A 27,597-nucleotide genomic window follows, 5' to 3' on the forward strand; every position below is an offset into this window, starting at 1 on the left:
GTTTACTTACATAGCAATTTATACAATGATCTGAACGAAAGAGATAACATGAGCGCGAACCTTAGCATAATATGTAAACATGTGTCTGGATAAAAGCCAAGTCTGTTTACCTAAGCTTATCACGTTCATGAACCCGACATGCACTTTACCTGTCAATACACTGAGCTGCTAAACAGGCAGCTGTCAGAATCTCTTTGATGTGAGTTAGCCAATTGGATGCCTCCAATTTGCTGAGCCATCGGTCCATGTTATGTGTCTGGTCATTACAAGCCTCCACAAGTTTGATTAAGCTTTCCTGAAGAACGTGGTACCTTTCAAAATCAACAAAGAAAAAAGAGAAAACAGAATGAATAAAAATAAATGAATAAAAATAGAAAGAATAAAACCAAACCAAAACTCATCCTCCAACATATCCAAAAGCAGAAGTAGCTTAAAGTACTATAAATATATTTACCTTAAAATATAGTAATTTGAGGATTAGGATTGAAAAACTCATATTTAAACATAGATGATAAAATGCTTAAAACGCCTCTCATGGAAACATGATCCATGTTAGAAACGGATCCAATCCATTCCACACACCTGCACTATCTGACGAGCGGAAAGGGCTCACACTGCATTTCATGAGCGGTCACAAGACAGTCCCACCGGCAAGTGCGACCCTCTCCCCTGATGGAAACGCTGGGCATTCCTGTACCAGCAGGAACGAGGCCCGGCCATCTCAGATGCCCTCATCCCTTCTAGTTTAGCCCCAACTTTCGCCCATCCAGAAACTATTATAAACGCTTAACTTAGAGCCTCAGCAAGAAGTAATGTAGGTAGAGAAAAGAATAGCTGAATATGGGGAAAACGAAAAGCTCTCCAGCCTTTGACTTAGGAATATGGATATGGCATTCTGTTCAGGAAATGTGGCCACCACTGATGTCAGAGGAGCAGACCTGTGATGATGATGATGAGATTTCAAAGCTCATTTAGAGAAAGAATGCTATTGGACTACAGCTCACCTGTGGGCAACCAAGATCAGTCTTTTGCTTATCTTATAAAACGTGAGAGGATATCTGGCCAACTTTTGACCCTAAGTTAATGTATAGGTTCATTTCACCACTTGGATTTCTGAAGTGAAGAGTTCCTTACTGTCTCCAGAACCTTTTACCTCTCAATGGACTTATGGATTCGTCTCCACTGGGGATAATGAGCTTCTTGCTCAAAGCCGCCGCCTCTGGCTCTAGCTTGCTGAGCCACATTTAGAGATCGGGTGTCAATGATGTAGCCACGCTTTCCTGCCCGAAGGGTGGCATTTACCAGCTTCTCATCTTCCTTGCATCGTCTACCATTTGTGCCAGTGAGTGGCTGACCACTTCGCATAATTACCTAGAAGCACAATCCAACTTAAAATTCAGTAACAGCTGTGTTTACAGTTTCCGAACGCACAAATTAGTTAGATTAGAGGTATCTCAAAAACAATTCTGAGACACTTTGGAGATGGATTTGATCCTAAAAATATTTTTCCATGTATTGGCAATAATTAATAACTACAAATCAAACATAATCCTTGTAGTTTCACAGATCTTTTCTCCTACAATCCCCAAACACTTTCACGTAATACATTACAGGACCTCCTTAAGATTTAGCCAAATAATTGAATATCCAGTCGACCTGACTCTGTACTGAAGACATTAATGGCCTGCAAGACAGTAAATCTTTATTTCAACCACATATATTGAGGGCTGGCAATTTTAGCAAGAAGTATAAGAAAAGACACCAGTAAAAGGCAAAGGCACTATTCTTTTTGTTTGGGGACTCATTTTCAGTATCTCAAAAGCTGCTTATCTGTTATTTATTCTCTAGTTACCCTCCTCCATCCTTTTCAATATTCTAAGACTTAACCATTTGCTTGCAAAGATGTCTACTACGCACTTCGAAAGGTTTGGTTTTGAAACTTTTCTCAAGAAATCACAATCTACCATGGTGAATGGTTTAGAGTTATTTCAAGAGACACCACAATATCTATTATCTTAACTACCTTGAAATTTAAGATGGCAAAGGAAGGTCAATCAGAGGGTAACATGGTTAACTTCTTTGAATCAATCACCTTTCAGCCAGCAACTACCATTTAAATGGACACAATACTGTATTTAATTAAAACACTTTTAATGAATCCTATTGAAGAGCAATACTACTGAGCAAGCAGAAATTGGCCTGGTGTCAGTGTACCAAAATTTAAAAAAAAAAAAATTTTTTTTATCTTATATAATCATGTTTCACTTATAACTAAGGGAAAAAGGAAAATGGAATATGGATATAACTCATTTGCTAATTTAATATTGGTTTCAAAATAGAAGCAGTTTATTGACTGAGGAAAAATGAAAGGGGAAAAAGAGATTTAGATAAATACTTAGGAAACAAATACACAGCAAGTACTTGCCTACTCAGTTCCTGACTCCTATGTTTAATTAAGTTGTAACTAGTGACAAATGTCACTATTCTCCCTTTTGAAAATAAGATTTTCTGCTCTACTCATATTTCACATGGAAATCTGTGAGACTAATCAAAAAACCGTGTGTTAACATTATAGTGGTCAGAGAAATTTCTTCTTTTTCTACTACCTTAAGAATTTTGTTGTATGCATCAAACACTAGTTCCCTTTGTATTACATTGAAGACAAACCTATCTGGGATTTTCTAAGGCCAAGCAGCAGCATGGGGAGAATTCAGAGTCCTATCCTGGTCACAGAGAGCACCCTTCTGCTAATACCCTAAAGTTTAAATAAAGGAAGTCCCAGCAGGAGAAATCTAACCACATCAATGAATAGACAGACAGAAAAAGAGAACATTTCCTAGAAAAGATCCCCAAACTAAGCCTTTCAGTAGATCAAGCAGTAGCACTGGACACCTACCATTCCGTTTTTTTTATGATAATAGCTTAGTACCGGGAAGCGTCCTCCGTGTCGAAACGTGGCGACCTTCCGAAGGGCTTCGTCATCGATGGACTGGGGCACGATGACAGCTGGTGGGTAAGAGGGGCAGACGGCAAATTCCTTATTGACATAGCTTAGTCTCCATTCACTGGTCTGTAAAACACAGAATACTCAAGGCTAAGCAAGTATCTCAGTGTCACAAAATAATCTGAAAAATCCTAAAGGATGCCAGAAGATCAACTTTCACAAAATGAAGAAGCCATCTCTCAGGAGTTTCACAGAAGGGATACCTAACCTATACTTTTAAAATTTCCAGATAAAAGGAGCTCTCTTCTCCAGGGTCAGCTTCCTACACAGCCAGGCAACCCTAGCTCAAAGAAAGTTCTTTTTCATATTGAGAAAAATCTATTGCTCTGTAGTTTCCTCTACTTCGTTTGACCATGATTTCAGACAACGCAGTAAAAGCTCCTTTTTCTACATGGCATTCTATCAAGTATCTGAAAGACAAGCCTCCCTTCAGTCTTTTATTTTCCAAATTAGAGGTATTAAGTCTATCCACAAGGACCATGATCATCAGGCCAACACCCCTACATTCTTCCTTTCCTGGGTACTTCTCAAAGGACAGCACCAGGCAGACAGCAATACTCGAGAAAATGCTTAACCAGCACAGACTAGAGTACAGCTATTACCTACCTCAACTCCTCTATTCCTTTCTGTTATTTAAAAGATGAAAAAGGAAAAAAATAAGAGTAATATCAGTAACATCCTTCTTAAAACAATAAACAACTTACTACTAAGAAAGGTTATACTTAAGAGCCAATGAAATCATTTTTAACAGTGTGCGAAGAACTAAAAGTATAGAGTATAAAATTTCTATCAAATGATAACTTGTTTCAAACATCAAAAATGGAAACCACTTAAAAGACTGTGAAAAGCTTTTTGCAGTAAAAAACCAAAAATTATGTTATGTATATGTAAATTTCAATATTTTCCCTGTAAATCAGAGGGGCCTCACATCCTGGCCATACTGATTACAGCACCAACAAAATAACTGTGAAGTATGTTAGATATACTGTAAGATAAAAGTATTAAAATACATAAAAGTTCCTGAGATTCATCATCCCCCAAAAAGCAGTTCCTTTTTTCCTGTTCACCCATCACATTTCCCTTTTTCACAAAGGCAACCATTTCCAACACTTTGAGCTTCTTGTGTTTACCTCCAAATTTCTAAGTAACATAATTCTTTACTTTTTACTATTACGTGTTATTGATTTCCCGCCCTACAGAATATGACTCTCCAGTGATCTGCAACACACTCTGTCATCAATATTTCGTTTTCCTACACATAGGGTTCTCTATTCTACTTGTAGTAACTCAGGGCTTTTATAATAAGCTTGATATCTAGTAGGCTAAGTCTCTCTTCCCCATTTATGTTCTTGGCTGCTCTTTCAGATAAATGTTATCAAATTCCGTGAAAAATCCCTCTGGAATCTTAGTAAGATTGTGCTGACTCTTTAGATCTATTTGGAAAGAACTATTATCTGTGCAATATTCAGTCTTCCTATCCTACAGAGTATCTCTCCACTTATTTAATCTTTTGTGAACTTTTAATAAAATTTTATTATACTCTCAGTAAAGGTCTTGCATATATTTTCTAAGATATATTCCTCTGAACCTTATTTAACTGTGGTGGTATAGAGAATTGCCTACAATCTTAAAGGTCTACCTGTTTCCTATGTAGACAAGCAGATAATCCGCAAATAATGGCAATCCGGCATTTAGCCATTTGATAGCTGTGTTAATGTGTCCACTTGGTCAGGTGATGGCGCCCAGTTGTCTGGTCAGGCAAGCAGTGGCCTAACTGTAATACAAGGGCATTTCATAGACTTTAATCATCAGTGAGTTGATTGCATAGATGACTGATTACCTCTATAATCAATTCAGGAGATTGCCATCAGCAATGAGTGACATCTCATCCAATCAGCTGAAGGCCTTAAAAGGAGAGGTGATTTCAGCATTCAGAGGGAGAATCCCATCTCTACTTCAGGTCGCCAGCGTCTCCTGGGGACTTCCTAGGGACCTTCATCAAGTCCCTGGCTTGAGCCTGCCCTGTGGAATTTGAACTTGTGCATCCCCATGGTTACATGAGACAATTTTATAAAATTTCATACTATTTATCTCCTGTTGGTTCTGTTTTCCTAGAGAACCCAGACTAATACAGCTTGTACCAGGAGTGGGGTTAGTCTCACAAACGTATTCCTTACAGTCCTGGTGACAGGTGGGTGCCCTCTGGACACGCCTGGGGTGGATGGGCAGGTCACAGATGATAAATCCACTCTAACAGTCCCATCTCTCTAAGCTTCTGGATCCTCATCTACAGTACACCCGAGTAATTCTGGCATCTGGACCTCAGGCAGTATCGGCCTTCTTTAGGTTCGTGTTTCAGCCAGTCACCCAAACAAACAGTTAGAGCTCTGCTAGCCCCTCGAGCTACAGTGCTGAATCCAGAAACTCTGCTTGGTGGACACCATAATACATATGCAACTTTATGTTCCTCCCACCATTATCCCATACCCATGATATCCATTCCCACACAGTCCCCTGATTTCTGTCTATATAAACTAGAAACCGGATGCAGTTCTTTTGGAGTACAGTGTACCTCCTCATGGGTCCATGATGCACTTCACCTTTGGGGGCTTGTTGTGACCTTAGTCTAGCTGTAAGTCTGGAAGAGAAGACGGTGGTGGCGTGGGTAGGGAGCAGCATTAGAAGGGTCTTGCCCGCCATTTGCCTCAGGGCATTTTGTTTCGGTTTCATCTGGTGAGACAGGACTAATCTCTTCAGGTGGGGGCTGGATGGCAGACTGGGGCAGGCTGGAGGTTGGGTGTTCCTCTCACGGCTTTCCACACCACACCCCACTTCACAGATGATGTGTGGGAATGGGCACATGCTCGTGGAATTCCCTGGGTTTACCATGGTCCCCATCACCCTGAAGTAGCTGATCTACAGACAGTGGAACGGCCTCTTGAAGACTCAATCACAGTGCCACTAGGTGGTAATGGCTTGCAGGGCTGGGGCAATGTTCTCCAGGAGGCTGTGCACACACTAAATCAGTGTCCATACTACGGTGCTGTTTCTCCCATAGCCCGAAGTCATGGGTCCAGGAATCAATGGGTGGAAATGGGAGTGGCACTACCCACTATTACCCCTAGAAATCCACTAGGACGATTTTTGCTTCCTGTCCCTGCAACCTCAGACTCTGCTGGTCTACAGGAGTACAACGATTCCACTGAACCTGGCCACTTTGAGCTCCGCCTGCCTCTGGAGCCTGACCAGCACTGGCCTCCCCTTGTTCCTTAAAGGTTTGGTTGAACTCTTCTTAAAAACAAAACAAAACAAAAAAACAACAACACTTGAACCAGGTGTGCTTTCTTTTGGGGGGCAGAGGAGATAATTACTGAATGAATTTAATAGCTATAAGATTATCCAGGTATCTCATCTTAGAGCAACTTTGATTTTTTTTCCATGAATTTGTCTATTTTGAAGTTTTCAAATTTAGTGACACAAAGGGGTTCTTAATATTCAATTTTTAAAATTTCTGCTGGATGAGTAATTACGCTCCCATTTTAATTCCCAATATTACTTCTTTCTTTCATTCCTTGATTGGTCTCACCAGGTTTGTCACTCGTTGGCCTTTTTCAAGAGTCAGTTTTGCTTGGTCTAATCTACTGCACGTCTGTTTTCTTTTTCACTAATTTCTGCTGTTATCTTTATTTCTTCTTTCTTTCTACTTATATTATGTTTGCTATTCCTGTTTTAGCCTCTTAGATAAGATGTTTGGCTCATTTTCAGCCTTTATGCTAATCTAACCTAACACATATAGTCAACACTATAAAATTTCCTCCAGACATTCCCTTTTAAGTTTTGATATTGAGTATTTTCATTATTGTTCAAAGTATTTTCTTAATTTCCATATGATTCTATCTCTAAAGTATGCTTTTAAATTCCCTAATAGTGTTGATTTTTAAAGTCTTTTTGTTATTAAATTCTAACAATTGTTGTGAGGTCAGAAAATAATAACAGCAACAGCAGCAATAACAACAGAAAGCGCTTAAAAAGCCCTGGGAATAACACTCAGCTAAGATGGAGGTGAAGAAGGACAACCACCACACCATGGAGCCTAGAGTGATTACAACTGAAAATGGGAGGATTGCATCCAGCATCCAGGTGGAATCTGAGCCTCCTCTTGACATAAAGGTGCAATGGACACAACCAATCCAGTGTCCACATAGAAGAGGTGGCATTGGATTGGGAAAAGTGGACATAATGGACAAAGGGTATGGGGAAAGGCAGGAAGAGATGAGAGGTGGAGGCGTCTTCGGGACATGGAGCTGCCCTGGATGGTGCTTCAGAGGTAATCACCGGACATTGTAAATCCTCACAGGGCCTACTTGATGGAATAGAGGAGAATATGGGCCATGATGTGAACCAATGTATATGAGGTGCAGAGGTGCCCAAAGATGTACTTACCAAATCCAATGGATGTGTCATGATGATGGGAACGAGTGTTGTTGGGGGGGGGGAGAGGGGGGGTGGGGGGGTGGGGTTGAATGGGACCTCACATATATATTTTTAATGTAATATTATTACAAAGTCAATAAAAAATAAAAAAATTAAAAAAAAAAAAAAAAAAAAAAGCCCTGGGAATAGGGAAGCGGCTGAGGCTCAATCAGTGGGCTCCCGTCCACCACGTGGGTTCGTGTCCCGGGGCCTCCTTATGAAGGCAGGCTCCTCTGCACACTGCGGAGCAACGTCCCGCCCGCAGACGCCGCCAAGAGCCGACTCAGCAAGGCGACGCAACAAAAAAGGGACAAGCAAGAACACAGAAGAGCACGTAGCGAATGGACACAGAGAGCAGACAGCAAGCAAGCCACAAGCGGGGAGGGGAAAGAAAATAAACAGAGATACAGAAGAACACACATGCACAGCACACAAAAAGCCATGGGGGGGGGAGGCGGATAAAAAAAAAAGCCATGGGAATAGCATATGGCAAATAGTAAGTTTATATAAGTACATGTTCACATTTGTCATGTACTGTTCTCAAGGCTTTTCAAGTGATAACCCATTCAATATTCACGGGAACCCCATAGGTAGGTATTATTATTATTTCTAAATTATAGAGGAAGAAAAATGAAGGGCAAAAAGGTTAGGTAACTTGCCAAAGATTACACACTTAGTAAGTGGTGGAGCCTTGATTCAAACCCAGGCCGCTTAGTTCCAAAGTCCATCCTACCTACACTGTAGGATAAAAATTATTTTAAACCTTTTGAGACTTCTTTATGCCTAATACATAAATCTCTTTTTCTAATTGTTCTATCCATGCTTAAATATTATAACAATAAAAATTATATTCTCAAATTATTGGGTATATTACATATGTCTGGTTGATCAGGCTTGTTACTAATTGCTTAAATGGTCAAAAATCTTGTGATTATTTTTGTCTGTTTTCAATTAATGAGTTATTTTTAAATTGTCCACAAATACGGTGAATTCAGTTTTGTCTTTTTTGCTTTCTATATTTCAAAGTTATGTTATTTAGGGCACATTAATTTGGAAATGTTATATCCTCCCAACAAACCAAATGTTTTATCATGGTATAATGGCCTTATCACTAATAATGCTTTTTGCCTTAAAGTCTATTTTGTCTGATATTTATATAGCTACACCAGTTTTCTTTTGGTTAGTATTGCCTAGTAGATCATTTTTTTCCATTGTCTGACTTCCAACCTTTCTCTCTCTTTATGTTTCCTTAAGTTCCTGGTAAATGCTTCAGCATTCATCCCTAAGAATGAAGATGCTGTTTTACACTCCACGTGTCATTATCACATCTAAAAAAACTAACATTAATTCACTAATATCATCTAGTTTAGGGTCCACATTAACATGTCTCCAAATGTCTTTTGTAGTCTTTTTTTAAAAATTCAGGGCCCAATTAGTCTTCACGCATTACATTTGATCTTTTCCGCCTCAAACAACAGTAATTTATTGTCTCATGGTTTTGAATGCTAGAAATCCAATATCAAGGTATCAGTACTGGGAAGCAGTCTTGGCCCAGTGGATAGGGCATCTGTCTACCACATGGGAGGTTCGTGGTTCAAACCCCGGGCCTCCTTGACCCGTGTGGAGCTGGCCCACGCGCAGTGCTGATGCGCACAAGGAGTGCCCTGCCATGCAGGGGTGTCCCCAGAGTAGGGGAGCCCTACTCGCAAGGGGTGTGCCCCGTAAGGAGAGTCGCCCATCGCGAAAGAGTGCAGCCTGCCCGAGAATGGGCCATACACATACACACGGAGAACTGACACAACAAGATGACACAACAAAAAGAAACACAGATTTCCAGTGCCACTGATAAGGACAATAAGGACAGACGCGGTCACAGAAGAACACACAGCAAATGGACACACAGAGAAGACAACTGGGGGGGGGAGGAAAAGAAATAAATAAAAAATAAATCTTAAAAAAAAAAGGTATCAGTATGTATTTGAATTTTATTAGAGTTGTTCTTTTCCTCTCTAATCCTAACTGACAATCTTTAACTTGTAACTGGAAACATATACTAATACACATTTATATTTATTGATATCTGAATTTATTTCTACCATCTGAATTTGTGTAGTTAATTTTTCTACTTTCTCTGTGATATTTTTCCTACTTCCTGGCCATCTGTTGAATTTAATTTTACTTCCATCATTGCATTTTCCTCCATTTTCCTTACAAGTTTAAGCTATTTTCTATTCTTTTACTGATTACACTTGAAAATTTAAAGCAAACACTTAATGAAGTTAAAGACTGCTCAGTCTTTACCTAACTCCTGAGAAATTATCTCTGAATACTAAATCCCATTATTACCTCTTGTCTCATGTGCTATTTTGTCCAAAATTTAGCTGTTTCTTGATTTTGTTTACTTTGTGACCCTAAAACTACACATTTGTGTACTACACCACAGTAATAATGTTATATTATCATATTTCTATTTTCTTTACTTATCATTATATCTTGTACCGCCTATAATTTTTCCTTCTTGACACACATTAGAAATTCTTCTAATGAAGGACTTGGGTAAAAAACTTGTTCGGTTTTTAATCTAGCAATATTTCTAGCTGTCTGATTTTTTGAAGAGAGAGTTTTAATGGATATAGCATCTCAGTGGACAACCAATTTTCCTTGGCACTTCGAAGAATTTATTCTGGATCCCACAGTTGCTACTGACAAGTTGGCTGTCAATCTAACTGCTTTCCCATGCAGGTCACTTGTCTTTTCTCTCTGGCTAATTTTGTGATGTTCTCCTCGCTGTCCGGCAGTTGGACAGCAATGTGTGCAGCTAAAGATTTCTTTTTTTATTATCCAGAATGAGGTTTGCTGGGATCTCTGACTGTAAGGGTTAATGATTTTCATTGATTCTGGAGCATTTTCAATGATTATCTCTTTGAATACTGCCTTACTTCCATTTTCTCTATTATCATCTCCTTGAAGTCCCATTTGATAAATGCTGAATTTTTCCCCTTTATCATCCATATCTCTAACTTAAGTATTCATCAGAGTTTTATATATGTAACTATGTAAGATATATGTAAATATTATGAGATTTTTATTACAACTGCCTCATATGACTGTGTAGATGGGCAAGTTCAAATTCTGTAGGGCAGGCTGCAAGCTGGGAACTCTGATGAAGGTTTTTGATGAATTTCCAGGAGACTGGCTGGCTGAAGTAAAAATGGGAATTCTCCCTTCTGACTGCCGAAAGTATCACTTCTCCTTTAAAACCTTCAACTGACTGGATGAGACTTCTCCCACCATTGAAGGCAATCTCTTCAGTTGACTGTTGACACAGATGCAATCACTGACTGATGCTTTAAATACACAAAATATCCTCACAGTAACAATCAAGCCAGGGTTTGCTTGACCAAACAACTGGACACTTAGCACCTAGCCAAGCTGACATATGAACTTAACCATCACACTTTCTATCAGATTTTCTATTCCATTTGTTTCTCTGTTCTATATTCTGAATAATTACTTCAGATCTATATTCCAGATCACGAATTCTCTTTTTAAATGTTTCTAATTAGCTACTGGAACAATAATATTAAGTTATTTTCTGTTGTCTTCTTTTTAATCAACTTTAATGGGGCTTATTAAAAACAAACGATGCATTTACAGTAGTTTGATGAGGTTTGACAGTTGCATACATCAATGAAACCATCACCATAATCAAGATAACAAAAATTTCAATCACCTCCCAGTAAAGTTCCTGGTATATCCTTACAGTTCATACCTCCCTCCACCCCTTGCCCCCACCCCCCACCCCCGACCAGGAAAACACTAATCTGTTTTCAGTAACTTTTAGTGTCATCTAAGAAAGCTTTGCCTATCGCTGATCTTAACAATATTGAGTCTTCCAATCCATAAACAAGGTATAATTCCTCACTTTTTCCAGATATTCTTAAAACTTCCCTCAGCCACATTTTGTTCTTCAGTTTATAGCTCTTGCACTCTTTTGTTAAATTTATTCCCAAATAGTTCGTTCATTTTCAGATCATTTGCTGCCAACAAAGTTAGGTTTTATATACTGTTCTTACCTCCTGCAACCTTGCTAAATTTGTTTATTCTAGTTATTTTATTGATTTGTTTTTATTTTTATTATTCCATTCTGTCCACTTAATTTGCTCTTCTTATTCTAGTTTCTTGACTTGGAGATTTAAAAAATTTTAGACGTTTCTTTTCTGATATAAACATTTAAAGCTATAAATTACCCCGTAAACACTGCTTTAGCTGTATTCCACAAATTTTTCTACATTGCCTTTTCATTTTCATTCAATTCACATATTTTCTAATTTCTTTTGTAATTTCATCTTTGATCCATGGATTATTGAAGTATTTTGTTTAATTTTGAGATACTTAAGTTTTTCCTAGATACCTTAAACTTATTATTTCTTATTTATTCCTTTACAGTAAGAGCTCATACTTTGTATGGCTTTATTTCTTTTAAATGTACTGAGACTTCTTTCATATCCCAGCACATGGTCCCTCAGATAATATAGTGAATACTCTTGAAAAGAGTGTTATTCTGTAGAAATTGAGTGTAGTATTCTACAAATATGAATTAGTGTTCAGATCTACATCTGTACTTGTTTTGTTTTATTCTAGTTGTTGTATTGACAGCTGGGAAAGCAGTTTTAACAATCCACTACCATGACTATGGAACTATTACTTCCTTCAGTTCTGTCAATTTTGCTCTTAGGCACATATATATTAATTGTTATATCTTCCTTAAGAATCAGCCCTTTTATTATTATGAAATGACACTATCTGATAATACTTTATGCCTTTAAGTCTTTTAATAAATATAAATTTAGTATGGCCAATTCAGGCCTTTAATTCTTATTTTGCAAGGCTTATCTTTTTCTTTCCATTTACTTTCAACCTATTTGTCTTTATATTCACAATGAATCTCTTATACACAGTATATATTTAGGTTTTCTCTTTTTTTCCCCTAATTCATTCTGACAACCTCTGACTTTTGGAATGTTGGGCTCATAAATATTTAAAATAATTATTGATATGGCTGGATTTCAGTGTACCATTCAATTATCTATTTTCCATCTTTATTGCTGTTTCCCCTTTCCCACAATCTTTTGGACTGTTTAAAGATTTTTTTAGAATCCTATTTTAATATATGTATTGATTCTTTTTTTAAACTTATTCTGAAATAATTTCAACTTTATAGGATAGTTGCAAAATAATACAAACCTCATACAGAGAACTACAAAATATCCCCCACCCAGATACACACATTCACCAACTTTTAATGTTTTACCACATTTGTATCATTCTCTCTATCCACCTTTCTATTTATTTTCTAAACATTTCAGAATAGGTTGCATACATCATGTTCCTTGAACAATTAATATTTACACATCCATTTCCAAAGAACAGGGTAACACTTATGTAACCACCTTAAGTAGAGTTATTAAGTTCAAGAAGTTTAATGTTGACATAAAGCTTACAGTCTGTGCTCCAATTTTTTTTCATGTCCCAATAATGTCCTTTTGGCCATTTTCTCCTCCATTATTAGATCCAGCCCAGAATCACGTATTGCCTTTAGGTGTTACTGTCTTTTTAATCTCTCCCTGTTTTTCAATTGTTGAAAAATATACACATGAACTTTCCCATCACAGCCACTCCCAACCATGCAATTCAGTGGGGCTAACTAATTATACTCACAATGTTGGCAACCCTCATCACCATCCATGACCAGTACTTACCAATCAACGCAAAAAGAAACCATGCACACATGATGCCTTAACTGCCTCTATCCCTTGTCCCTCACTCGTGGCAACCTGTGCTTGACTTTCTGTCTCTTTGAATTTGCATATTTATGCTACTTCATATAAGTAGAATTATATAATATTTGTCCCTTTGTGTATGACTTATTTCACTCAACGAGATGTCTTCAGTGTCCATCCATGTAGTACTAGGTATCAGAGCTTTATTTCTTTTTAAGACTGAATAACATTCATTGTATGTATATTCCACATTTTTTGTTTATCCATTCATCTGCTAAGGGACATTTGGGTTGCTTCCACCTTTTGGCTATTGTGAATAATGTCACTATAAATTCTGGTATACAAATATCTGTTTGAGTCTCTGCTTTCAATTCTTTTAGAAGTGGGAGTGCTGGGCATATGGTAGTTACATATGCTTAACTCTTTGAGGAACCACTAAACCAGGAGTTCTTAATCAGGGATCTGTGGAAAGATTTCAGGTGTCCATGAGCTTGAACTGAAAAAATCAACCTTTTTGTTAGACCCAAAGCTAATTTAGTGTCATAAAACCATCTGCTGCTACATGCTGAGAAAAGGTGCATGGTTTTCACCAACTGGCCAAGGGGCCCATGGAAAAAAAAGATTAAGAACTCCTGCACTGAACATTTTTCCACCATGGATGCAACAGATTACATTCCAAGCAACAATGTACTAAAGCTTTCAATTCCCTTCATCCTCAATAGCACGTTATTTTCTGGGGTTTTAAAAATTATTAATAAATGCCACTCTGGTGGGTATGAGGCTGTACGTCATTTTGGTCTTGATTTTTATCTACCTAATGGCTAATGATATTGAGCATCTTTTCATGTGCTTATTGGCCATTTGTATATCTTCTTTGGAGAAATGTCTAATTCAAGTCTGTTTTAGTTTCCAAGGATGCTTAAAGCAAATGTCATGAAATGGGTTGGCTTAAACAATGAGAATTTATTTGCTTACAATTTTGAGGCCAGGAAAATGTCCAAATCAAGGCTTCATCAAAGTGATGCTTTCTCCCCATGAAGTGGGGTGATCTAGGCTGGCGGCTGGTCCTTGGCTCCTCTGTCATGTGGCAAGGCAGGTGGCAGCGCCTCCTGGTCTCCCCTTCCCTTCCCGGCTCCATTTCAGCGTCTTGCTTCTCACGGCTCTCTGTGGTGTGCACGCATGCATTCATAGAGGACTCCAGTAACAGGATCAAGGCCCATCCCGAGTGAGGCGGGCCACACCTTAACTCAAGCAGCTTCATCACAAGGTCTTACTTTCAGTGGGTTCACACCCACAGGAATGGATTCGATTTTTTTTTCTGAGGTACCAGGGCCAGAGACTGAACCCAGGCCTCATACGTGGGAAGCCAGCACTCAACCACTGAGCCGCCGCATCGACTTCCCTAAGTTGTTTTTGTTTGTTTGTTTTGCTTGTTGTTTTAGTTTTTTTCAGAAAGTACCAAGAACCAAACCCAGGACCTCCTACGTGGGAGGGTGGGAACTCAAATGCTTATGCCACATCCACTCCCTGAGTTAGATTTTAAGAACAAGTTTTACTGAGGCATATACAGCTTCAAACCATCACAAAGTCCCTTGCCCATTTTTGTAGTGAATCCTTTATAATCTCATTTCTTTTTGTGCATATTTTTCCAATATTTTCTTTGTGGTTACCATGGGGATTTAATTTAATACCCTAAATCTACACCTGTTTTGTTTGGTTTCATACTAACTTAACTTCAATAGCATATACACACAATATGTTTCTATACTCCTCTGTCCAATATTTTCTTTGTGGTTACCATGGAGTTTAAATTTAGTATCCTAAATCTTCAACAGTTTCTTTGGCTTGGTAACAACTTAATTTCAACAGCATACACACATTATGTTCCTATACTCCTCCATGCCTCTACCTTTATTTAGTTTTTGTTGCAAATTACACATTTATATCTTATAAGTACAAAATAATTTATCATTGTTTTTTATGAATATGCATTTTAGACATTATAGGAAATAAAAAGTGGAGTGACAAACCAAAAATAGACTACTACGGCATTTATATCTACCCATGCCGCAATCATTACTAGAGATCGTCTTCATGTGGCTTTGATCTATTGTCTACTTCCTTCCAAACTGCAGGACTCTCACATCTGTCTTAGGCCCAGCCTAATGGGGATGAAATTCCTCAGCTATTGTTTTTCTGGTAATATCTTCATCTCTTTCTAATTTTTGAAAGACAGTTTTGCCGGATACAGAATTCTCGATTGGGAATTTTTTTCTTTCAGCACTGTCATCCCACTGCCTTCTTGCCTCTCTGGTTTCCCATGAGAAACTGGCACTTAGTCTTATTAAGACTCCCTTGTATATGCCATGCTGCTTCTCTCTTCCAGCTTTCAGAATTCTCTTTATCTTCGGCATATGACAGTTCGATTAAGCTATGTCTTGGTACAGGCTTATTTGGGTTTATCCTGTTTAATTTGTTGAGCTTCTTGGATATGTATATTCATGTCTTTCATTAAATTGAAGTTTTCAGTCATTATTTCTACAGATAATCTCTTTGCCCTTTTTCTCTCTTCTCTTCCTGGGATTCTCTCAATGCATATACTAGTATGCCAGATGGGCCCCACAAGTCGCCCAGGTTCTGTTCATTTTTCATCTTTTTCTTTCTGTTCCTCAGACTGAGTAATTTCAGTTGTCTTATCTTCAAGTTCACTGAATCTCCTGCCAGCTCCAGTCTCCTGTTGAACACCTACAGGGAATTTCTAATTTCTGTTACTGTGGTCTTCAGCTGTTTGGATCCTTTTCATGATTTCTGTCCTTTTACTGGACAGTCTCTTTGTGTTCACCTATCATTCCTGATTTCCTTTAGCTTTTCTTCCATGTTTTCCTTCAACTCTCTGGGCACCTTTCCCCACCCCCTCAAATGTCTGTCTGGCATGTCCAATCTCTGGTCTTCTTTATTGATGGTCTATAATTCTTTATCCTCCTCCTTTGCATGGGCCATTTCTTGTTTCTCTGTATGTTTTGAAATCTTTTGTTGCAACCTGGATGATGTGATATTTTAATGTGTTATCTCTGAAATTTAGACACTGAGGATCTATTCCTTAAGGTTGTATACAGCTAGTGCTATCTGGTTGTATATAGATTTCCCTGAATGCTAGGAGCTAACAACAACTACAACAAAAACAAAAAAAGAATCCACCTTTCTCTGTCTTTGCAGACTGGCCTGTATAAGTGCCTTCCTTCAGAGTTTAGCTGCCCTAACAGTAAGTTGAAAGCACAGCCCAAGGCGCAAACAGAGGGTCTTTTCTAGTCTTTTCTGCGCACACATCTTGCCCTGGGTATGTGTGCTTGGTGCTAGGAATTCCCATTTATAAGAATCCAAGAGCCGGGAAGCAGACTTGGCCCAGTCGTTAGGGCATCCGTCTACCACATGGGAGGTCCACAGTTCAAACCCTGGGCCTCCTTGACCCATGTAGAGCTGGCCCATGCACAGTGCTGATGCGCGCAAGGAGTGCCCTGCCACACAGGGGTGTCCCCCGCGTAGGGGAGCCCCACACGCAAGGAGTGCGCCCCGTAAGGAGAGCCGCCCAGAGCAAAAGAAAGTACAGCCTGCCCAGGAATGGCGCCGCACACACGGAGAGCTGACACACCAAGATGACACAACAAAAAGAAACACAGATTTCCGTGCCGCTGATAACAACAGAAGTGGACAAAGAAGAACACACAGCAAATAAACACAGAGAACAGACAAGTGGGGGGGGGGGGGGAGGGGAGAGAAATAAATAAAATGAATCTTTAAAAAATAAAAATAAAAAAATAAAAATGTATTAAAAAAAAAAAAAGAATCCAATAATCCATTTTTCCATAGGAAAAGGCATTTCACTATATATCCCAGAGCCAGCAGTGCCGTGCCCCAGGCACCTGGGATTTGACTGTGCTCCCACAGCATTCTGGGCAAGTTTTGGGAGAGCACATATGCCGCAGGTACCCTGGTCGAGTCCTCCATGCTGCACCAGACAGAATGGCACAGGCCACCTGCTCCTGGTGTGCGCGCAAAGGTTACTTTGCTCCCTCCAGAACAGGACCGGGGCCTGCACTGGGAACACAGGCCAGCCCACACGGAGCTGGTGAGCGGATCATGGCACCACGAGATCCTACCACTTTTAAGTTGCCTTTTTCTTGATTAGGCACTTGCTCTGTCACTGCAGCCCTTTAACTGCTTTTTAGAGCTTTGAGAAAGATGGTTGTGGCTACTCGTTTGCTGCTTAAAGCTTCTGTGGGGATACGGAGCCCTGAAGTGGCTGACATTGCCACCTTGATGACTCGAACTCTGTATCAAAGTTTTATACTTGTACCACTTCATTTTTCTTCCAAACTGACTACTCTAGGGCAATGATTCTCAACCACGGGCAATTTCTGCCCCAAGAGAACATTTGGCGGGAAGCAGCTGTGGTTCAAGCAACTGATCTCCCATTTACCATATGGAGGACCCAGGTTCGACCACGTGGTTCCTCCTAGTGGAAAAAAAGAAAGAAAAAAGGCGCCCCAGACCTGCATGGTGAGATGCAGGCCCCTGCACAGTGCAGAGATAGGCGCAAGCCCCCACAACGCACCAAAAGGACAATGATGCAACAAGATGGGGGAAGAAAAAGAGAGAGAACATTTGGCACTGTCTAGAGACATTTCTGTTTGTAATAAACTTATAGGAGGAGTGCTAGTGACAGCTAGCAGGTGGTGCTAAACATCCTACAGTGCACGAGACAACGAAACATGTAGCCCTAATGTCAGCAGTGCCAGGGTTGAGAAACCCTGCTCAACAGGCTACAATATACATCTTTAACTTAAATGTCATGCTACATTATGTAACAGAAAACCTTGCAACTTTATAGGTCTATTTGTCCACTCACCCACCCCACACCCAGTATCCTTAACGCTGTAGTTTCCATACATAACGCAGCCATGTTATAAATGTATTATGTTGTGAATGCCCCGGCCAGCGGGGCAGTAAACGGGGGCTCGTGGTTGCGTGGATGGGAATGGTGAGGCAGGAGACGCGAGGAATGACAGCGAGACAGGGTGAGGATCAAGCTGCAAATTTTATTGAGGGGAACAAAGCATATATACTCTTGGGAAGGGGAGGGGTAATAGGCGGAGGTGGAAGTTAGGGATTGGCTATGGTTGCTACTGACGTGTAGGGTGGGTTTCAGTTTCCCCGCCTTGCGCCTGCGCACTGCCTTATCAGTCTGGGCAGTGGCGGGAAGACGGAGAACAAAGGCCTGAAAGGGAAGAAGAATAAGGAAGTGACAGGGCAGATTTGGATTCTGCCATGTTGTGGGACCTGGCATATTGTGAGGAGCTAATTATAGTTTGCTCAAATGAGAGGGTTGGCTCTTCTCTGGCAGCCGTGCTACTGACTCTCGCTGAGGTCGGCATACATTCTTTTTATCGCTCCCAACATTATGTATATCTATCTATTATTATATTTTTAATATAAACCCCACAAAGGAGTTTTATAGTTTTCATCTTAGTCACATACATTTTAAAGACTATTCATATGAGAGGAATAAACCAATCTACATTACTCAAGGCAAAATGTAAAACACTTGGTACACATTAGAGGAAGAGTTTAATAATATAAGGAAGACCTAACAATTAGAGCTGTCCCCAAATGGTATGGGTACAGTGTGATTCTGCAAATCCTACTGCACTAGAGATTTCAAGCAGAGACTGGATAATATCATGGGTCTAATCTCTCTTCCTTCTTGGAATCTCAGGACTTAAATACTACATATACAATTGTTTCTACACAGACACTTAAAACACCAAATAATAACTCATAACATGTCAAAACTATCTTATTCAGATCTTAAAGTTCTATCAATGTCATTTTTTTTTTCAAAATAGAAAACAGTAATACTTGGAATACAGTATATCCACAGGAAGAAAACCACTTGAGCTACAGCACCAAGAACAAGTTACACAAGCCTTTTATTTAGCTTGTTAAAGGCTGCCAAGGCAATATATCCTAAATGGGCTGGCTTTTACAACAGGAATTTATGAGCTCATAAGCTTACAGTGAGGCTGAGAAAAATGTCCAAATCAAGGCATCAGACGAAAATCTCTTCCCAAAGCCATGGCTGCCAGTGATCCTGACTCCTGTCACACGGCAGGGCAAGTGGCAGTGTCTGATCTCTCCCTTTCTCCCCAGAACAGGACCTTCTCTCTCAGCTTCTAGGGATTTCTCTCTGAGTTCCTATGTCTTTTTCTCTCTCCATATTCATCCCAGATATAAGGACTCCAGAAAGAGGATTAAGACCCACCCTGGGCCATGCCTTACGGAAGTGATCTACTCCAATGACTGTTAACTGGATCTGACCAAAAGGTCCCGTCTCCAGTATACTCACAAGAGCCTCAAACTACCATACCTTTGAGCGACAAAGGCTGCAGCACTAATAGATGACATCTAGGCACAGATAAGCCAACCTCACCTTCTTACTCTTCAAAAGGAAGTGACCGTTTTCACAAGTAATATAAGGCACTGGCTTATTTCTCATTAACCACAGTTCTCAAAATCTAACTCACAGCTGAAGAGTAGAGTTCAAACTCTTGCTCAGGAAGGAAGGAATGCCAGCCATCTTCTATCACTTCAAACATGGGCCGGTAAAAGAAAGGGTACATCAAAGTGATGGAGTCCAGGGTAGATAATGCCTAGAAGGTAAAAAGAAAACAAAGAAAAAAAAGAGCTTACCATATGAAAGAAACAATTTTTAACTGACAACTTCTTATTATACAAATATGGCCAATAAGAATTGGCACTCAGTATATTTCTCTAATATATTTATCAGTAGATACAATTACGGTCTTCCTGAAGCTAATTTCCATGCTTCCAGAATCTAACAAGGTATCTAGTACACAACATGCCCTCAGTAAGAACTTACTGAATGAACAAAAGTACAACAAAAAACGTGCACAGCTATATAGGAGAAAAATGAAGTAACTCCTTTCTGAAACCACCCAATAAAAGCCTAATAAAAAAAAGGTCCAAATTTGTCTTTAAATCAGAAAACAAACAGTTTTGGGGCAGTCAGCAATACCTTGACTCAAAACTTAGTTAGAAACTATATATATAAACAAATACAAATTATATAAAAATCACTGTCTGTTAGTAACTATAAAAAAGGGTGATACAGTTTAGCAACCAGGAATCAGACTAAAAAGTCAGATAGTTTAACTCAAATTCCAAATCCTGGATGCTCCAATAGTGTTTAAGTAATTTAACCATGCTATGCCTCAAATTCCTCAATTATAAAATGGGAGAAATAACATTACCTACCTCATAGAGTTGCTAGGAGCATCAAGAGAGAAGATATGTGTAACAAGTGTAGAGGAGTGCCTAACACATAATAAACTCTAAATGAATTTTGGCCATTATATGTTTCATATATGTAGAAACTCGACAAATGTTCATTTCCTTCCTTCCTATAGTGATATGCCATTAATTATATATCATCATATCATCATAGCTTTATATACTACAATGACCCATACTCAAACCAGGTAGTAACTCATGGTCCCAAAATAAAATTATATTTGTCTGGAACACTAGAATTTGGGAGGTAACACCAGGAAAACCTGACAAGGTGGGAAGGACAGACACAACATCCTCCATCACCCGACAGTTTCATTCATCCAGCAAGGCGGTTATGGAAAGCATTTCTATGGCTGGGGAAAAAAGGCACCAAAATCAATTAGCATAATTTAAATGGAAGTAATTATGGAGAAACTGGAAGAGAGGTAATACATTATTAGGGGAAGAGGATATTCTAAGAATACTAAAACTCTCAAGAATGAAGTTCTCTCTCTCCAGTTCACTGTAGGATCAGACTTACGAAAGGACTAGGCCCGTGACTTACTGAAAAATAGATCAGACATAAGTTCAGCAGTTCAGGAAAAATATTCCCATCCCATATTATTTTTCTATCCGTCCATAAATCATGAAGCCTTGCCCCAAAGCTGAGGAAAAAGAAAACATGGAGAAGCACAGCTCTAGCTGTATAAACCATTAAGCACTTCGATCTCGTCTTTCACTACCAATGACACTGAGCTGAAGCAGAAAGCCCAATGTACATGTCTGACCTAGGCCAGAGACGCCATCAAGCAATGCAGCCTTTATTTTAAATGCAAGTTGGCAACCACTCTGGCAGGCAATAAGCACTCATATTTTGACATGTAACGATATATTTTATGCCACTAGAGATCCTCTTTTTTAAAATACTTTAATGCTGAAAGAACTGAAAACATTTCAACTCCAAAAGGGAGTTTAAAATTTTTTTAAATTAAAAAAACAAAAACCAAAAGGGAGTTTAAACATCATTAGATTTCCTGCTAAAATTTAGAAAACTGAGCATTTGTCAGTTATTCTTCCAATGGTATTCTATTTGTGGCAGCAGAATATATTTGGATATATGGACCCTAGATCACAAAGAACAGTTCTACTATGCTACACGAGAAATTCATGTCAGGATGTGTCCACAGGAAGAAGGGAGGAGGGTGGACTGGGTGCTGGGAAAGGCTAGAGGCCAAGTTCACTATTTGTATTTGTAATGTTCAACAGAGCATTCAACTTTATGCCGGTGAAATTATAAAGATGACTCATAATCCCATGGTTTCTTTTCAGCCCTAAAGGCTTCTATATAATGAGTCAGTTTCTAAAGAGCTTTTGGTAATATATATAATTAAACAACTGGTTAGTGTAAGATGCTAACAAAACTAAGTGAATGCAAATGCAGGACTATGCTTTGCCCTATTGCTTCACCACTGGGGTTTACCACAGGCAACACTCACCAGCTAAACATACTATAAATGACTAGGTACAAAACGGATATGAAACAATGTAGGCTGGTAGGTGAGAAATCCAACCCCAAAACTGAAACAAAAATGCACATGCAACTGAAATAGGTCAGTAGCATTCCTCTGCCAAACAGTAGGAGATTATTTGAATTTGACAGTCTAGAAGCTATAGTGAGTTTCTCATTCATGTTAGTAAACTCAGCTAAATCAACACCATATGCTACTTCCCAATGACAGATGTATAAGACAAACAGTTCAGCTCATCTTCTCATCTGCTTAAATAAAACTTAGCAAAAGCAGAAAGAAAAATATTACATGCCATTTGCTCAGTATCAAGACAGATGTTCCTCTATTTCTCTATTGTTCTAAAAACCTAACAAAATCCTAGTTAAAGACTTTTAATATGTTCTGACCCCTTTTAATAGCTAAGTCAATAATGCTTTTTTTTTTGACACAAAAGCCCAGATTAGTCAATTACTAGAAGACAGAGGAAAAAAAAAATCAGTGTGGCTCTATAATTATCTGGAAAATACCATATACATATAGTTAAGTGCTATAATTTAGTGGTAATGATTTAAATTAAGGCAATTTAAAACTTGAGAGTATACCAAAAGTGGCTGGATATAATGTGACCTCTTTAATTTAAATTTTAAATTATACAAATAAAATTTCTATTATTTGTAATCTAACCAGATATTCAATACTGTTCATACAAATAAAGCATACAAATCTTGTCTTAAGAAAATCTGATATATGAAAATGCAGATTTAATAAAAACAAAAGACCACAACCATTGGTGATGATTATTTCCTTTACATAAAAGAAAACAAAACTTAGAAATGATCTCACCATAAAATTGCACTAAATGAATGACAGAAGGCCCTCAAATGCTAGCTGCTATTTGTCTATTATACTAAGCATTCTACATATGTCAACTAATATAATTCTTACAACAGCCTTAAAAGGTGGGTGGTATTATCCTTATTTCAAAACTAGGAAACTAATGGTCAGAGAAGGTAAGTATTTTACCCATGGTCCCAAGTTAGCAGGTTATAAAGTCAAGAGTCAAATTGTGCTATTACAATATGATTAAACAGTAATACTTCTATTCAAATTTCTGTGATTGCATCTATTACAAAAAGGTATACTAATATATTTAAGAAAAAAAAAAACTCCTGTTTCTAGTTGCCACTCTCATAGAGAAGGAAATACTGTACCTGCTTACTACTCACTTGTGGCTCTCCGTGTCTTTGAGGAAGCCCTCAGAAGGCAGGTGGGAAAGACCAAGTCAACGGCGGCCTCTTGGTCCCTCAATACCCACCCCAGGATAACCTGAACAAAACCCAATCTAACTGTATCGGTTTTACTCGTTAAAAATTCCACACAGAATTTAATCTGAGCAAACCAACTGGAGCAGATAATAAAGTTCATGAGCTACCACTAGTATACAGAAAATATCAAATCTGTATAGTGAACATGAAATATCAAGCAACACTTTAAAATTTCTCCCAAGAACCTCTTTACTTCCTTTACATGGTTTCTCCAAATAAGCACTCATACAAAAAAAAAAAAAAAGGTACAACTTTTACTATTATTTGATTAATCTGAACTCATAGGACTCTCCTACTAGATGATGCAGTTGGTTAACTCATATAAAATGAGTAACAGGAAAAACTGCAGTAAGTCAATAAAATTCTAGTACATTCCTTTAACAATGAATCAGGATGAGGCTTTTGCTAAATATCTTCATAGGTGACTGAGTCAGAGAGCACGACCAAATAAATATCTAGTGAAGAACAGTCAAGAGCATTACTGAGTCATAAGGTAAGAATGGTTTTTTTTCTTATTTTCATGAGATTCTGCTTCAGAAATACTTACCTCAATGGAGCTGGCTATATTCAAACATTCCTCCATCCCAGGAATATCCAACTGAATAATTCGAAAATCTTTACATTTTATGATGATAGTACCCAGTGATCCCACAAATCTGTAAGAAATTACAAGTCATACTTTGAAACATATATACTACTAACTTTTAAATGTATGATTATTTATTTGAAAAGAGAATATAGTTGTAATCAGCAACTATATTCAACTTTCTTCTCCCCAATTAGACTAAGAAATAGTCCAAAACAAAACTAAAATTTAAAAAACCATACACACAAAAGGAATAGTCAATACAGACAAAACTAAAAGGTTAGAAAAGGTAAAAGAAAGGAAGAAAGAGTCAAGCCTGTATCATTAAAATATGAGCCATAAAATACTTAAATTATATGTATTTTTAAAATTTTCAAATACATAAATTCACAATAGGTTAATTCATTCAGTGGAGATTATTTAGGGCCTTACTTAAAGAACAGGAAAAAAAGATCTTTAAGTAATGTGCTAAGTGTTTATACAGAGATATTTCTGAAGCATAGGAAAATGTTTCATTTCAGATTTTACTTATTTCTAATCTTACAGGAGTTCACTCATATATATAGCATTTCTTCTTCAATTTTAAAAATTTATTAACTTGCAATATCATACTTAACTAAGGAAAACTTCAGAGTAAATACCATATTTAATCACAAATTTTGTACCTGTTAAGTTTTGTAACAAATCTAGTTTTACCTTAGTTGGGGTTTTGTGTTCTTTTTATTGTTAATGTTTTGACTTGTTTATAGTTGCTAATGACTCTAATTTTTCTCTTTTGCTTATGCCATTGATTTCCCCCAATTCTTTTCCATTAATATTTCTGAATACTACCTAAACTAACAATTCTTAAATTGCTCAAAGGCTGATAATTTTTCTTACATTTTACCCAGTTTAAAAACATGAATCCTACAGTTGGTCTTCCCGTGTTAACAACTCTCATGCCTCATATTACTACACTGTTAATTCTAACAGGCAAACATTATTAACACAGATCAAGTCCTACTAAAGAAAATTCCACAAAGCCACAATTTATAAACACAGTGGAAAGCCTCTTATGTAATATCATGTATTTTGGATTGGTGACATCACTAAAATGGCAGTATATGACATCCCCAGGAACAGAATTCTTAGTATAAAAGGGCAGTTGAACTTTCCTGGAACCCTAGAGTATGAATGAGGCTGGAGAATGAATGACTCAAAGAGAACTGAGGAAGAAAAAAATTTAAAACCACCAAAAACAAAACAAACAAACAAACAAAAAAAACACCTGAAAATGGCAGAAGAGCAGTGGGGCATATCGACTGCTCCAGAGCCCAGCCCCACGCTCGGATCCAAGTGCCAGTGTGCGACTCACTGCAGTGGCTCCCTGGAACAGGCGCGTTCCAGTGTAGTCTGACTACAGATCTTCAGTGGCTCACCACATTAAAAAACCAGGACCTGACGTCCCACAGACCCATGGTGGCCCTGGAGCCACACACGCGAGTGCATGCAGAGGGGCTTGCTGAAGGCGGATGAACCTGCTCTGCGCTCTGACCAGCCATGCACATCCTCAGCCCAGGTCCTCAGGGTCGAATTGCTGGTGCACCTGCATGAACTGTAGTGTACTGTACCTCAACCCCACCTGGCTCCATGGAGGATGGATGCAGGGGGGCTATCTGGCCCCCTTCGTCTGGGAGTTATTGGAGGCAGAGAAGCTGTTCACACTAAGAAAGCTGGAGTGGGAAGGTGGACCAGACAGAGTGCAGGAGTGGAGCTGTGTTGACCAACTGCCAGGAGCAAAACTGCAGACAAAGAACTGCCCAGGACTCCAGAGGAACTGGGGAAAAGAAACTAAGGGAAGGAAATCCTTTCCCAGAGGGGAAACAGGTACACACACTAGGGAAATTTACTGAGCAACACACAGGTTGCAGGGTCGGAGAGACCTGAGAAAAGTTACATTTTAACCAGACGTTCTTCTAAGGTTTCAGTGTAATCTGCATCAAGCATTGAAGAGAAAGCTCAATACACAGCCAGTCTGGACTAAAACCTTCAGGGGAGCAGGTATAGCTTAAGTGGGCTGAGCGCCTGCTTCCCATATACGAGGTTCTGGGTTCAATCCCTCATACCTCGTTAAAAAAAAAACAACCGGGAAACGGACTTTGGACCAGTGGTTAGGGCGTCCGTCTACCATATGGGAGGTCCGCGGTTCAAACCCTGGGCCTCCTTGACCCGTGTGGAGCTGGCCATGCGCAGTGCTGATGCGCGCAAGGAGTGCCGTGCCACGCAAGGGTGTCCCCCGCGTGGGGGAGCCCCACGCACAAGGAGTGCGCCCGTGAGGAGAGCCGCCCAGCGTGAGAGAAAGTGCAGCCTGCCCAGGAATGGCGCCGCCCACACTTCCCGTGCCGCTGACGACAACAGAAGCGGACAAAGAAACAAGACGCAGCAAATAGACACCAAGAACAGACAACCAGGGGAGGGGGGGAAATTAAATAAATAAATAAATCTTAAAAAAAAACAAAACCACACACACATACAAACAAACAAAAAAGCCTTACATAAGAAAGAGTTGACTTCTGGAGTTAACACATCAAAATAATCAAATTCAAAGCCATCAACAACAGATCACAATTATACAAAGAAACAGGAAGAGATGCCTTGTTCAAGGGAACAAATTAAAACAACCTCTAGAGAAGTGGATGTGGCTCAAGCAACTGGGTTCCCATCTACCACATGGGAGGCCATGGGTTTGTGCTGCAGAAATCTGATGGATTGTGCTGTGGAGAGCTAACAGCCTACGCCAGGAGAGCTGGCACAGCAAAATGACGCAACAAAGAAAGACGCAGAGGAGACAGTGAGAAACGCAACAGACCAGGGAGATGAGGTGGCTCAAGCAACTGAGCGCCTCTCACCCACAATGGAGGTCCTGATACTGGTTCCCAATACCTCCTAAAGAGAAAGATGAGAAGAAAAGACAAGCAGACATGGGAAGAACACTCAGTGAATGGGCACAGAGAGCAGAAAGTGAGCACAAACAACAATGGGGGATAAATAAATAAGTAAAAATATTTTTTAAAAAATCACAAAAAACCTCTAATCAATCAAATAAGCAAAAAGAGCTAAAGGAAGACATGGACATAGAACTAAAGGTAATCAAGAAGACAATACATGAGCAAAAGGAGGAATTGTCAGTTTTACAAAGGAACCAAAAAGAACTTTGGGGTATGAAAGCACAGTAACAGAGATTAGAAATACACTAGAGACATTCAACAGCAGATGTGAACAGATGGAAGAAGGAATCGGTGAACTAGAAGACAGGACTACTGGAACAATATATTCTGAAAGGAGATAGAGGAAAAAATGAAAATAGTCAGAAGAGCCTAAGGGACCTGGGGACAATATGAAGCATACTAATATACAATATTATGGGAGCCCCAAAAGGAAAGGAGGATGAAAATGGGCATATTGAATATCTTTAGAATAATGACCAAAAACTTCCCCAAATTGATAAAGATATGAATATGCACATCCAAGAAGCCCCATGAACTCCAAATAGAATAAACAAAAAGAGTCCCACCGTAAGACATATCATAAT

At 39.0% G+C, this 27,597-nt stretch overlaps 1 protein-coding gene across 1 annotated transcript in view; it reads right to left on the bottom strand.

Moving 5' to 3' along the window:
• Nucleotides 1-27,597, bottom strand: part of MTMR9 (myotubularin related protein 9) — a 63,191-nt gene that overhangs the window by 16,032 nt on the left and 19,562 nt on the right. Inside the window, exons 2-6 of the mRNA XM_004447161.5 lie at nt 23,988-24,096; nt 19,842-19,967; nt 2,897-3,070; nt 1,154-1,371; nt 150-311 (exon numbers count right to left, since the gene is read on the bottom strand). Of these exons, the coding sequence (XP_004447218.1) occupies nt 150-311; nt 1,154-1,371; nt 2,897-3,070; nt 19,842-19,967; nt 23,988-24,096 (789 nt within the window). The remainder of the gene's footprint in view (nt 1-149; nt 312-1,153; nt 1,372-2,896; nt 3,071-19,841; nt 19,968-23,987; nt 24,097-27,597) is intronic.

Source organism: Dasypus novemcinctus, chromosome 25 (genome assembly GCF_030445035.2).
Source record: "Dasypus novemcinctus isolate mDasNov1 chromosome 25, mDasNov1.1.hap2, whole genome shotgun sequence".
Classification (NCBI taxonomy): Eukaryota; Metazoa; Chordata; class Mammalia; order Cingulata; family Dasypodidae; genus Dasypus; species Dasypus novemcinctus.